The sequence below is a fragment of the Somniosus microcephalus genome, chromosome 24, assembly GCF_052327205.1.
Source record: "Somniosus microcephalus isolate GS21.2 chromosome 24, FLI_Smic_1.0, whole genome shotgun sequence".
In the NCBI taxonomy this organism is placed as follows: domain Eukaryota; kingdom Metazoa; phylum Chordata; class Chondrichthyes; order Squaliformes; family Somniosidae; genus Somniosus; species Somniosus microcephalus.
The window spans coordinates 38,401,983-38,414,356 of NC_141010.1; the positions used below are offsets into that span (position 1 = coordinate 38,401,983).

The 12,374-nt window shown below is 41.5% G+C and overlaps 1 protein-coding gene across 1 annotated transcript in view; it reads right to left on the bottom strand.

Annotated features, from left to right (window-relative positions):
- Positions 1-1,509: 1,509 nt before the first annotated feature.
- top2a (DNA topoisomerase II alpha) overlaps positions 1,510-12,374 on the bottom strand; it is a 65,005-nt gene continuing 54,140 nt past the window's right edge. Inside the window, exons 30-35 of the mRNA XM_085966533.1 lie at positions 11,543-11,701; positions 10,616-10,763; positions 10,421-10,503; positions 5,359-5,583; positions 4,387-4,598; positions 1,510-2,162 (exon numbers count right to left, since the gene is read on the bottom strand). Of these exons, the coding sequence (XP_085822659.1) occupies positions 2,007-2,162; positions 4,387-4,598; positions 5,359-5,583; positions 10,421-10,503; positions 10,616-10,763; positions 11,543-11,701 (983 nt within the window). The 3' untranslated portion in view covers positions 1,510-2,006. The remainder of the gene's footprint in view (positions 2,163-4,386; positions 4,599-5,358; positions 5,584-10,420; positions 10,504-10,615; positions 10,764-11,542; positions 11,702-12,374) is intronic.

A 12,374-nucleotide genomic window follows, 5' to 3' on the forward strand; every position in this document is an offset into this window, starting at 1 on the left:
ATTTTGTATGTTTCAATGAGATCACCGCTCATTCTTCTAAACTCTAGAGAATATAGTCCTAGTCTACTCAATCTCTCCTCATAGGACAATCCCCCCATCCCAGGAACCAGTCTGGTGAACCTTCGCCGCACTCCCTCTATGGCAAGTATATCCTTCCTTTGTCAGAGACCAAAACTGTACACAATACTCCAGGTGTGGTCTCACCAGGGCCCTATATAATTGCAGTAAGACATCTTTACTCTTATACTCAGGCCGACATACCATTTGCTTTCCTAATTGCTTGCTGTACCTGCATGTTAACTTTGTGATTCGTGTACAAGGACACCCAGGTCCCTCTGAACACCAACATTTCCCAATCTCTCTCCATTTAAAAAATACTCTGCTTTTCTATTTTTCCTACCAAAGTGGATAACTTCACATTATACTCCATTTGCCATGTTGTTGCCCACTCACTTAGCTTGTCTATATCCCCTTGAAGCCTCCTTGCATCCTCCTCACAACTTACATTCCCACCCAGCTTTGTTTGGAGATGGGGTGGTAGTTTGCAAAGTCAAAGATTTTTTTTGAGGAGGGGGGCAGTACCTGAGGAGAGGGGACACTTTACAGTATCAGCTAGCATGGAGACCAGGAACAGTTGAGCGGCCAGCAGTTTAAAACTTCAGGAAATCGATCGTGTGCCCAGTTATTGAATCTTTCTTTGATATCATTGCTTGCCTCGCCATGTGGATCTGGTGTTATGAAGTAGCTGATCCATGATGCAGTCATGTTTATTTCTAAATTTATTGGTGCTTTTCTAGTAAGACAAGGTCAGATAGCCCAGGAGGACCTGCTTGAACCAACCCAGCAAAGCTCATCGGTAAGTTGAAATGCACAGCTTCATGGTAAGGGTCTTGTATCCTGGTTAGCCACCAGTCATTGTGAAACTGTTCAGTCTTCATGCTATACATGACTCGGGTGGGAAGAGAACAGAGCAGGCTTATGCCATTCATCTCCTTGAGCCTTTTCTGCCATTCAATTAGCTCATGGCCAATTATGTATATATCCTTTAATACCCTGACCTAACAAAAATTCATCAATCTCAGTTTTTGGGAGAATTCCAGATTGCTACTACCCTGTGTGAAGTGCTTCCACACATCACCCCTGAATAGTCTAGCTCTAATTTTAAGGTTATGCTCCCTTCTTCCAGACACCACCACCAGAGGAAATAGTTTCTCTCAAACTACCCTATCGAATAATCTTAAACAGCTCAAACACCCGTTAATCTTCTATACTCAAGGAATGAGGACCATAGCTAGGTACCTTATGTTGATCATAGTGTTAAATTCAAATTAAGCAGCAAATTTCATTGATCATGATGCATTTGGGGTGGGATATTGAATTAAGAGGTGCAAATTAAGTAACAAATTTGATGTATTTTTCAATGGGAGCTTTTTGTGTGATTACATTTCAAATTAGTAGACTATGTTCTAAAAGCGTACATTTCTATTGAAAGAATGGTCAACACAATACTTTGTATTGTTTATAAGACCTTTTATTTCAGAAACTTTTAAAAAGTAAAAAATTAGTTAAGTTCAAGAAGACAGGTAAGTGAGAGTATAAGGAGCAGTTGCTAGCAAATATTTACAACAGACAGACAAAACTGAAACTAAAAATTAGCCAACATCTTTCCAAAATGGCTTTCCCAATTTTCATTCTTCTGAAGGCAGTGACTTATGCTGGAATATGATTTCATGGACACTTGCAGCCTATTTAGTCATTCTTCATACAGAAGCCTAGAAAATAGGTGATGGGAGGCTAATCAACCCTGTCCCCATCCAAAGTCTAACACATGCACTTTTCCCCAGCAGTGATTTCCACCCTTAATCCCAATCCAGGAAGACTGTAGTCTCCTGCTCTATCTATCAGCTAACATTAGAGCAGCACTGAGCCTGGGACTTTACTGGTCTACATGGCTCAGTACCAAAATTGGCAGTGCACATATTAACTGAGCCTAGACATTTAAAAACTTAAAACATATCGTCATCATCAGAGTCCTCCAGGTACCGGACAGGCTTTTTTGCACGGGTTGTTGCCACTCTAGGCGCTTCACCTAAATCAACACTTGAGTCGGAGTCTTCAGCGATATCAATATGGAAACTATCTTCTTCCAGCATCTTTGATTTCTGAAGGAGAATCATGATAAAAAAAATACATCAACATGACTATTTGAGGACTCTGACTGCATTTTATTAAGAGGTTGAGTGGTTCAAATGATTGTGCAAGTAAAAAAGCAAAAACTAAAAACAAACTTTAAAACAAGGACAATGTTCTGTCTAATGTAGCGGCAGTCACTAAGGGAATGCATAAAGGTGGTGAGTTGATTTCTTGATGTCATATTGGATGGATAGATGTATAAAGTTGGATTGGAATGTAGCGGCCATCATTAATGTATGATCATTACCAGCATGTTGTAGGCGGCTAGATGACTGCAGGGGCACCACTGCTCCTCAGGTCCTTACCAATGTCCACAGTCTCACATTTTCAGCAGGCGTTGCCGGATAGTGATTAGGAGTGGGAATCCTGGCTAGTTTTACTCTCCTTAATCCAGGAACATTGAAGCCAACAATAGTGCCCCTCTGCTGCTTCATCTGAGATCAACTAACTCAGCACAGAACAGAGCAGGAACCCCCAACTATCCTCACCTGTATCAGTTGGATATCTTGCAAAACAATTTGATTCATAAATAAATGAGCAATAGACACTGTCATTGGGTGTATGATCTCAATACAGTACTTATTATATTCAGTGTATCCAAGTGAACTTTAACCTTTTTGTGAGTTTGTTGGCAAAATGATAAGATAAAAATCAGTGTATGTGACTGTTTCTTGATCATTGTGTGCACTTTACTTCCTTGGTTATTACTCATTGAATATCTGCTAAAATGGCATGTAACAGGTGAAAACGTGCCATGGAAAGACCAGCAACAATGTACGGAGAGGGAAGCTATCACCATAGTCAGTTCGGCCAATTGAAATACCACTTCAGGCCAGCAGAAGAAAGCAAGTCCAACCAATAACGGGCAGCTCCAATAAGGTACACCACGACAAGCCATGTTCTGGATGGAGAGCAGGGCACATCTTGCTGTGTGTATCAACATGCTCAGCGATCATTGATAAAGTACTACTTGAAACTGGTGGACAGAAACTTAGAAGCTGCACTAAGATGTGCCGCGTCCGATAAATTCATGCCAGAATTCCAAAAGTTGTAAAGTTTTACAATGAATGGCGGTAGATGTTTGTTAAGTAAATATACACATTAAGTAGATTTACCTGTATTGTGTGTAAGACACAAATTTTGACTAAAATTAGCGCATGTGGCTAAAACGGTGTCGCCACAGCCACGCCTGTGGTTAGTCAGTGATTTCTATTGGACAACACTGGCCTAGCTAAACAAAACAAGCATGACATCTAAATGAATGAAGCAAAACAATCCCATAAGTCACAGTCAAATGACTGAAGAGTTTAAAAAAAATAAATCAGGTGAGACATTATGTCAACCCACAAAATGTGTCTCATTTTTATTACTATTTACTAAGCTATTACACAAGTCAAAATGTAATCTCCACCCCTCCCCTAGTTACACTGGCAGTTTATGGGTAGATTTGTGCAGATTTCACTAGATATCAGGTTAAGATTAGTCTACCCTTGAGTAGACTAGTCAAATTCATCGAACTGAAGACTTTTAAAAGCAGAAAAATGAAGAGAATTTCATCAGTCCTGGCTGGACTTGAACCAGGTCCCAGAGATGAAAGGGCAGACCACTAATCAATCTACAGGCAGCTCTCTGTATTAAACTGCATTTATTTCTGCTTATACCCATTGTATTTAGAAAACATGTTAGGTCTAACTATTGGATACAATATTATTCTCCCAAAATGTACCTTTAATTTCACTACATGCACACCCCCTCTTTTTTTTAATAAAAATGTTTTAATTGTAATTGCTAAAACTGCTCTACAACATATTACAGTCCAGTAGGAAAGCCTCACTTAAATGATTAAGTTTTTCTAGGTAGTGTATTTAAAAAGAAAAATCTACCTTTGAAAGACTAAAGCAAAAAGTAAATTTCAATGTCTCCCCTTTATCTTCCTCTGCACCCTCCCAATCATGATAAAGCTATTTATCCTTCTGTTGGTTCCTTACAATCACTCTCACTTTACAGATTAAATGGAGAGTACACACTGGCTATAACTATTAGCTTAATCTATAAAAAGTCATGTATATTACACTCAGGTTTTATTACCAACTTCAAAGAAATGCATTTAGCTATTTTAGACTGCAAAAAATCCAATGAACGGACATTTTAAATAACAGTATTATAGGAATCGACAGCCATATTAACACTCACTTTGTTTGCAGTCTTTGATCCCAAGTCAAATTCCGAATTGGAGTCAGAGTCCTTCTTCCTTTTAGGTTTTTTAGCCTTAGCAGGTGCAACTTTCTTTGGAACATCGTCTTCATCAGAAGACATTTTGATTTTCGATTTTGTAGCCGTCTTGGAAGATTTTGGAGCAACCTTTCGTTTGGTAAGAACATCAAAGATGGAAGGTTGGTTTTCATCTAGAAATAATTATATTTTAGATTAGACCTAATTATTGGGCTTTTCAAAGTTGCTCTACGTTACTGTACTGTGGCTTTGCAGTGGATACAATTCACCTCGAAGCACAAATGAAATGAAAATACAAATTACGGTAAATGTCCTTTTTCCCTGGCTGAGGAGGACAACCAAATCCCAGGTCCTCAAAGCTGTTCAAGCAGGCAGTGCCCATGAGTGGTCAAAAGCCAAGCTTCCTCAGTTTTCCCCCGCGCCTTGGTAGGGAGGAGGGGAAAAAAGAGAGCTTTATTGAAATAAAAATTATACCTAAATTAGATTGAATTGCTATGTCCGGGAAGGACATTAATCCAGCTTTGTCGTAACTCTTTGCATGAACATTGTGTTTCAGAGATTTACATTCTATTGTCAAACAATCAGGCATCAGTTGTTCCAAAGACAGCTGGTTACCTTAGATTACAAACTCGACGACTAACTTATCAAAAAAAAAGGTTCATCCAGTATCTGTCTGCTTTCAATAGCAATGCTAGATTTAGCTTGACCTCAGCTGGTCAGAATAATTTTCAAATGTATAACTATATACTATTGCTAAGCATTAACCATGGTCTCTTTGGATAAAAGTTTAATATCTAGTAAAGAGAAATATATAATTGGGACCATTTGTGATACTTTTTCTGTTCAATTATGGATAGTATTTTGTTACCCAAGATTAAAGAATCATGTGGATTGCAATCCATACCAGATCTTTACCAGAACAGATTCACTTGCCTTTCTTAGAAGCAGTGGTGGATTTCTTGGCAACAGCACGTTTTTTTGGTGCTGCTTTGTCTCCGGCAGGTTTGGCTGCTGGTTTCTTGGCTGCTGGTTTAGAAGTGGTGGAATGGTTTGAGGGAGCTTCAGGTTCATCTACCGCATCAGACTCATTAACAGAACCGGAAGACGACAAAGAATCATCAACTACTTGATGAATATTCTTCTGAATGCCCTCTTCAGCTGTGATAAACAAGAATAGATTTTGTAGTTAGGAAAAAGCTTTTTTTAAACTTGTAATTTTTAAAATGACTTTACGCTACAGTCTAATAGAAAAGGTCCCAAATCTTGCAAAATACTGATGTGTGTAGTATTTACATATTAATTACATTTTCTAAACAGGTAGCACTAATATTTTCCTCAATGCAAGAAAAATAGTACCTTATTCTTTATATTGTGTTTTTTAAAACAACCTTATTCTGTGCTACATCAATCAGCGATCCAATTTTAGAAACATTTTGTAGGATTACAAAAATATTAAGAGTTCTTCAAATATCAAATTATAAAAGAAAGACTTGCATTTGTATAGCTCCTTTCATGACCACTGCACATCTCAAACCACTTTACAGTCAATGAAGTACTTTTTGACGTATAGTCACTGTTGTAATGTAGGAAACGCGGCAGCCAATTTGCACACAGCAAGCTACCACAAAACCCCCGCGTGCTCTACAACAAGCTAGTACGTGGTGCTTAGGAACAGATCAAGTGACATAGCTGATAGTTAGTGCCACCTTCTGACCAAGGATTGCCCATGCAAGGAATCACGGGGCCAATTATCTATCAATCTGCAGCACAGTACATTGCTTAAACTTAACATTTGTAACCAGTCAGCAAAAAGAAATATAAAAACAAATGTATGGTATTGACTATTGTATTAAAAATCTACAACCATACTATTAATGGGCAGGCAGCAATGCTTACTTCAGGCACGATACAATTCCAATACCAACTGCTGACAAGAGACAAATTGAAATATGTGAATATGCTTCTATTGGTATATGCAGCAAACTGCAACATCAAGCCCAACAACTCTGCACAGGGATACATTTTGTTCTACCCCATCCCACTTGTGAAGGTTTTGTTATCTTGTTGGGTATGGTTCCACCAGTTCTGATCAGCCTTGGTCATGTGCCACATTTCATCAGTGTTTTACCATTGGGGAATCATAGCAAAGCCCAATTTGTCCACATATGCACTTTATAACATGAGTTATTGGATGGTAAACAGGAAAGAACTCTAACCAGTTTCCACTTTCTAACCCAAGGGCACAGAGGCCAATTTTCCACCTACTGCTGGCTGCACAGCACAGATTAGAGATCAAACCCGAGACCTGCTAGCCTGTGATTCATTTACTTACTTGCTAAAAATCACAGCCATTAGCGCTGCTTCAAAACTTTTGTCAAAATGATAATTCCTTAACATAAGAATTAGGAGGAGTAGGCCATATGGCACTTCGAGCCTGCTCCGCCATTCAATATCATGGTTGATCTTTGACCACAACTCCATTTTCCTGCCCGTTCCCCATGGGCTGGATTTTCATTCAGCAGTCGGGAAGGAGGCGGGACTACAACTTTCGGGTTTTTAGTCCCGCCTACATTGACGTCCGGCCAATCCACACGATTTCCCCTTGATTGACCTTGTTGAGCCCGCCCAGCGGGCTCAGCAGGCCAATTAAGGGCCACCCGGCAACAGGTGACGTCACAGACTGAAATTTCATCGGTCAAGAGTTTTTGACAGATGAAATACCAGTGGTTCACAGCTGTTTGAAGCTGTCAAACACTGAAAGTCTGACTTCTAACCCGAGTCCTTCTACACAGACTCAGTTAGAACTCTCACCGAAAGCCGAAGGCTGTCACTTTTGACAGATCGCAGCCATTCAGCTGAGTGATGGACTCCCGACGCCTAGAGGAAGAAAGGCTGTTAAAGTAAGTACAGGTAAGTAAAACTTCTTTACACACTTTAGACACACCAAACACACTTACCTTTGCACTCACGAACCCATCACTCACCTGAACACCGACATCGCGACCCCTCCAAGTCCTTCAACCCGACGGCCCGCCTGCTCTAACCTGGCGTGGTTTGGAGCCGTCGGGAATCCCACGACACCCCTCAAAATAGGGATTAGGCTAAAAACTGCCTGTTAACTGGCAGTTAATTGGCACTAATCCCTTCCCGCCTTGGGTCGGCGGGTCCCAGTGTGGGGCGGGTACCCGCCTCCCTTGAAACTTACGTGGAGGCGGGTTTTGGGCGGGATGGTGTTGGGACCCCCGAATTCGGGATTTTTGCCCCCCGCACGCCTGAAAGCCCGCCTCACAGCACACTGAAAATCTGGCCCCATTATGTCCAAAAATCTATCTATGTCAGCCCTGAATATACTCAACGACTGAGCATCCACAGCTCTCTGGGGTAGAGAATTCAAAAGATTCACAACCCCTCTGAGTGAAGAAATTCCTCATCACAGTCTTAAATGGCCGACCCCTTATCCTGAGACTATGCCCCCTAGTTCTAGACTCTCTAGCCAGGGGAAACAGCCTCTCAGCATCTACCCTGTCAACCCCCCTCAGAATCTTATATCTTTCAATCAGATCACCTCTCATTCTTCTAAACTCCAGAGAGTATAAACCCAACCTACTCCATCTCTTCTCATAGAACAATCCTCTCATCCCAGGAATCAATCTAGTGAACCTTTGTTGCACCGCCTCTAAGGTAAGTATATCCTTCCTCAGATAAGGAGACCAAAACTGTGCACAGTACTCCAGGTGTGGTCACACCAAATCCCTGTACAATTGTAGCAAGACTTCCTTACTCCTGTACTCCAACCCCTTGCAATAAAGGCCAAAATGCCATTTGCCTTCCTAATTGCTTGCTGGACCTGCATGCTAACTCTGTTTCTTGTATGACAACACCTAAATCTCTCTGAACACAAACATTTAATAGTTTCTCACCATTTAAAAAATATTGGGGGAGAAATTGGGTGAGTAGTGCCACCTGTTAGCGCCTAAAGAGGCAGTCAGTGGCTGTAGCGCCACTGGCTGCGTCTCCCGTGATATTCAGTAGGGGCGCTAATGGTGGCGTTAGGCATTTGCGCTGCCACCGATGACGTCATCGGTGTGCGCAGCGCCCCATTTGTGCCCCGTTCGCGATATTTGGTAGCGAACGCCGCAGTTGCGCCGCTCGCTACCTGCGCCCGGTTCACGGGGCCTTACTGTGCCGGCAGCGGCGCAAGTTAAGGTGGAGGTGCGGGGCGGCCGCCTTCCAGCAACTCCGTCCCCGACCTCCTAACCAACCCCCCGCGGCATTGCCGGCTGTTTCCCGAGAGCCCGGCACTTCTCCTTGGTGCCGGGCTCATTTGCCAGCACTCGCAAGCGGGGATCGCGCTGTTGCAGGCACCTCCCCCTTAACAGTGGGAGGAAGGCCTGCAGTACCGCAGCGTGCCGTGCCGCAGCATATGGCGCTGCGATATTCAGTTTCAGCGCCCTATGAGGGACGCGGAGTGCCTCGAGCCTCGCCCCGTGTCCCTCGAGGAGCAATGAAACTGAATATCTGACGATCGCTAAAGTCTCGAACGCTGCGCTAAATCCTGCGCTCAGGCGACTTTTGCGCCACTTTGGCGCCCCAACCCAATTTCTAGGCCATTGTTTTTCTATTCTTCCTACCAAAGTGAATAACCTCACATTTCCCCATATTATACTCCATCTGCCACCTTATTGCCCTCTCATTTAACCTGTCTATATCCCTTTGCAGGCTCTTTGTTTCCTCCTCAGAGCTTACTTTCCCACCTTGCTTTGTATCGTCAGCAACCTTGGATACATTACACTCGGTCCCTTTATCTAAGTCATTAATATAGTGTAAATATCTGAGGCCCAAGCACTGATCCTTGCAGCACCCCACTAGTTACAGCCTGTCAACCTGAAAATGACCTGTTTATCCCTACTCTCTGATTTCTGTCCATTAACCAATCCTCTATCCATGCTAACATATTACCCCCAACTCCATATCTTGTGTAACAACCTTTTATGTGGCATCTTATCGAATGCCCTTTGGCAATCCAAATATACTACATCCACTGGTTCCCCGTTATCTACCCTGCTAGTTACATCCTCAAAAAACTCATCAAATTTGTCAAACGCAATTTCCCTTTCATAAAACAATGTTGACTCTGCCTAATCATATTATGATTTTCTAAGTGTCCTGTTACCACTTCCTTAATAATGGATTCCAGCATTTTTCTGACGACTGATGTCAGGCTAAATGGCCTGTAGTTCCTTGCTTTCTCTCTCCCTCCTTTCTTGAATAGCGGGGTTACATTTGCTACCTTCCAATCCACTGGTCTTCTAGAATCTAGGGAATTTTGGAAGATCACAACCAATGCATCCAGTATCTCTGCAGCCACCTCTTTTAGAACCCTAGGATGTAGGTCATCTGGTCCAGGGGATTTGTTGGCTTTTAGTCCCATTAGTTTCTCAAGTACTGTACTTTTTTTCTACTGATCTTAATTACTTTAAGTTCCTCTCTTACTGGGCCCTTGGTTCCCCACTATTTTTGGTATGCTTTTTGTGTCTTCTACTGTGAAGACAGATACAAAATATTTGTTTAAAGTCTCTGCCATTTCTTTATTCCCCATAATAATTTCTCCTGTCTTCAGCTTCAAAGGGACCAACGCTTACTTTTGCTACTCTCCCTTTTTACATACTTGTAGAAGCTGCTACAATCTGTTTTTATATTTCTTGCTAGTTTACTCTCATATTCCATTTTCTCCCTTTTTATCAAGTTTTTGGTCATCCTTTGCTGGTTTCTAAAGCTCTCCCAATCCTCAGGCTTACTACTATTCTTCGCAACATTATAAGCCTCTTCTTTTAATCTAATACCACCCTGAATATCTTTAGTTAGCCACGGATGGAACACTTTTCCTGTGGAGTTTTTATTTTTCCAATGGAATTTATATTCATTGAGAATTTTGGAATATTTCTTTAAATGTCTGCCACAAAGTTACTACCACCGGAAAGGGAGATTCGCTTACATGTTTTGGAAGATGTCTGCGATGGTTGCAGAGTTTCACTTGCGTCGGAAACAGTTTTCGCTGAAGCTTTTGACTGAGCTTTCCTGCACGGGACACAGATTACATTTACCATAAGAAATAAACAAAACAAATGCAGGATTTATAGTTCTACTTGATCAAATTCATCAATTTTTAAAATTTAATTTTCACACTTACTTGGGGACACAATTTGCCTTTGGAGCTGAAAACTCAGACCCACTGTCAGAAATATGAAGTTCATCTTCGCTTTCCTGAGCACACATCATTTCATCACCATTATCTTCATCCTCGTCAGATGATGCAAGCACATATTTGGTCTTCACAGCTGTTATAAATGGGGAAAAGAGAACTTATCAAAAGAAAATTATCTGTATCTTCCTACTTAGGAAAGATAAAATTAGAAATGTGAGCAGTGCTTGGCAAAACACCACAAATAGGCATGGGGAGAACAAAACAAGTCAAAAATCTAAGTACAGGAAACTTTGGTTTATCCGGAGGCTAAATGTCCGGTAAGCTCGAGCCACCGGCAAAAATCAGGAGCCGTTTTGTTAGGTTTTCTTCCTTCTCGTGGCTTTCCCCCCCCCCCCCAACAGTCAGGCTCTGCAAAGTCTCTGTAGCTTAGCAACAGCTTCAGAGAGACGCTTCCAAGGTACGGGCCGACTGTTTAGAAGCTGTTGCTAAGCAACAGTGTTTGTTGCCAGATACGGAGATGAAAAGCTCCGTATGCTTCAACATTAACGCTGGTGTGTCCGGCAGTTTTGAGGGAACGGCAACAGTTTGGTCCCGTCAGTGCCGGATAGCACAAAGTTTCCTGTACTCAGATGTGATTTCAGCTTTTTAAAGTGCTAATTTAGTGTTTGCTTTTTTTGGTGAAATCTATGGCAAGAACCATACTCAATTCCACCCTTGCTAGCCTCGCTGCCACTCCTGAGATCAACGAACTTGTTACAGACCTAGGACCTTTTGATCTGTATGGCTCATGCTCTTTTTCCCAGCTGTACCATTAAAGCTAATCTTGACTTCTTATATACTATGTTAAGACAACGTATTAAATCAACTATCCATGTGAAATATTTGGCACGAATATGAATACAAAAGCACTACCTGCCGCCCGTTGCGTTCTCTCTCTGGGAGGAAGATCAACAACCTCTACATCACTGTCTGATTCAGATCCTGAATCTGACCAGGGGTTCCTTTTCTTTATTCCAAGAGGTTTAAATTGAAGTTTAGTCTGCTTCTGTGCCGTTTGCTTAGCCTTGGTCCCTAAAAAAAAAGGTACAGTGACTGTTCAGTAACACAACTGAAATACGGTGTAACAAACTCATTCAAGTGGATTATGTTTATGTAAAATTGGTTAATAGCAGGCCAGAGCCACTTATCTATTGAACTGGCTTTCTTTATCTCAAGTGAAGTTAGTGATTCTCAGTAAGACTATTAGATGGGTGTGCACCATAACAAATACCATTTAATTCTGCTCTTCTGAAATACCAGCATTCTATCCGATTGGGTTGAGGATGATTTATGATATTATGGAGTGGGGAGAAGAGAGATTCACATACATAATCACCACACTGCAAGTTTCAAACCTGGCAGTGGCAACACAGCAGGCTGTCAATAGGAGACAAGGCATTTTGCTAATGTGGCAATGGAAATTTAAAAAAAACACAAGCCTTTATTGCATTCATCCCAATAGCTAGATGGCAAAGATCAGCAGTCTAACCTCTCTGTTTGGATACAGTATGTGGCATTAAGGAAAATGTAAAAGTACAGATACAAACAATCAAGTGTAATAGAGCCAAAATGATTTACATTGTCTAGTAGCTCGGTTTTGAATCCCTAGATAGGGTAACTTAGATACAAGATTAAATGCAAGAGATTTAGGACTGAGAGGAGAAACCTTTTTTTTTTATATATACACACAGGGAATGCACTGCTG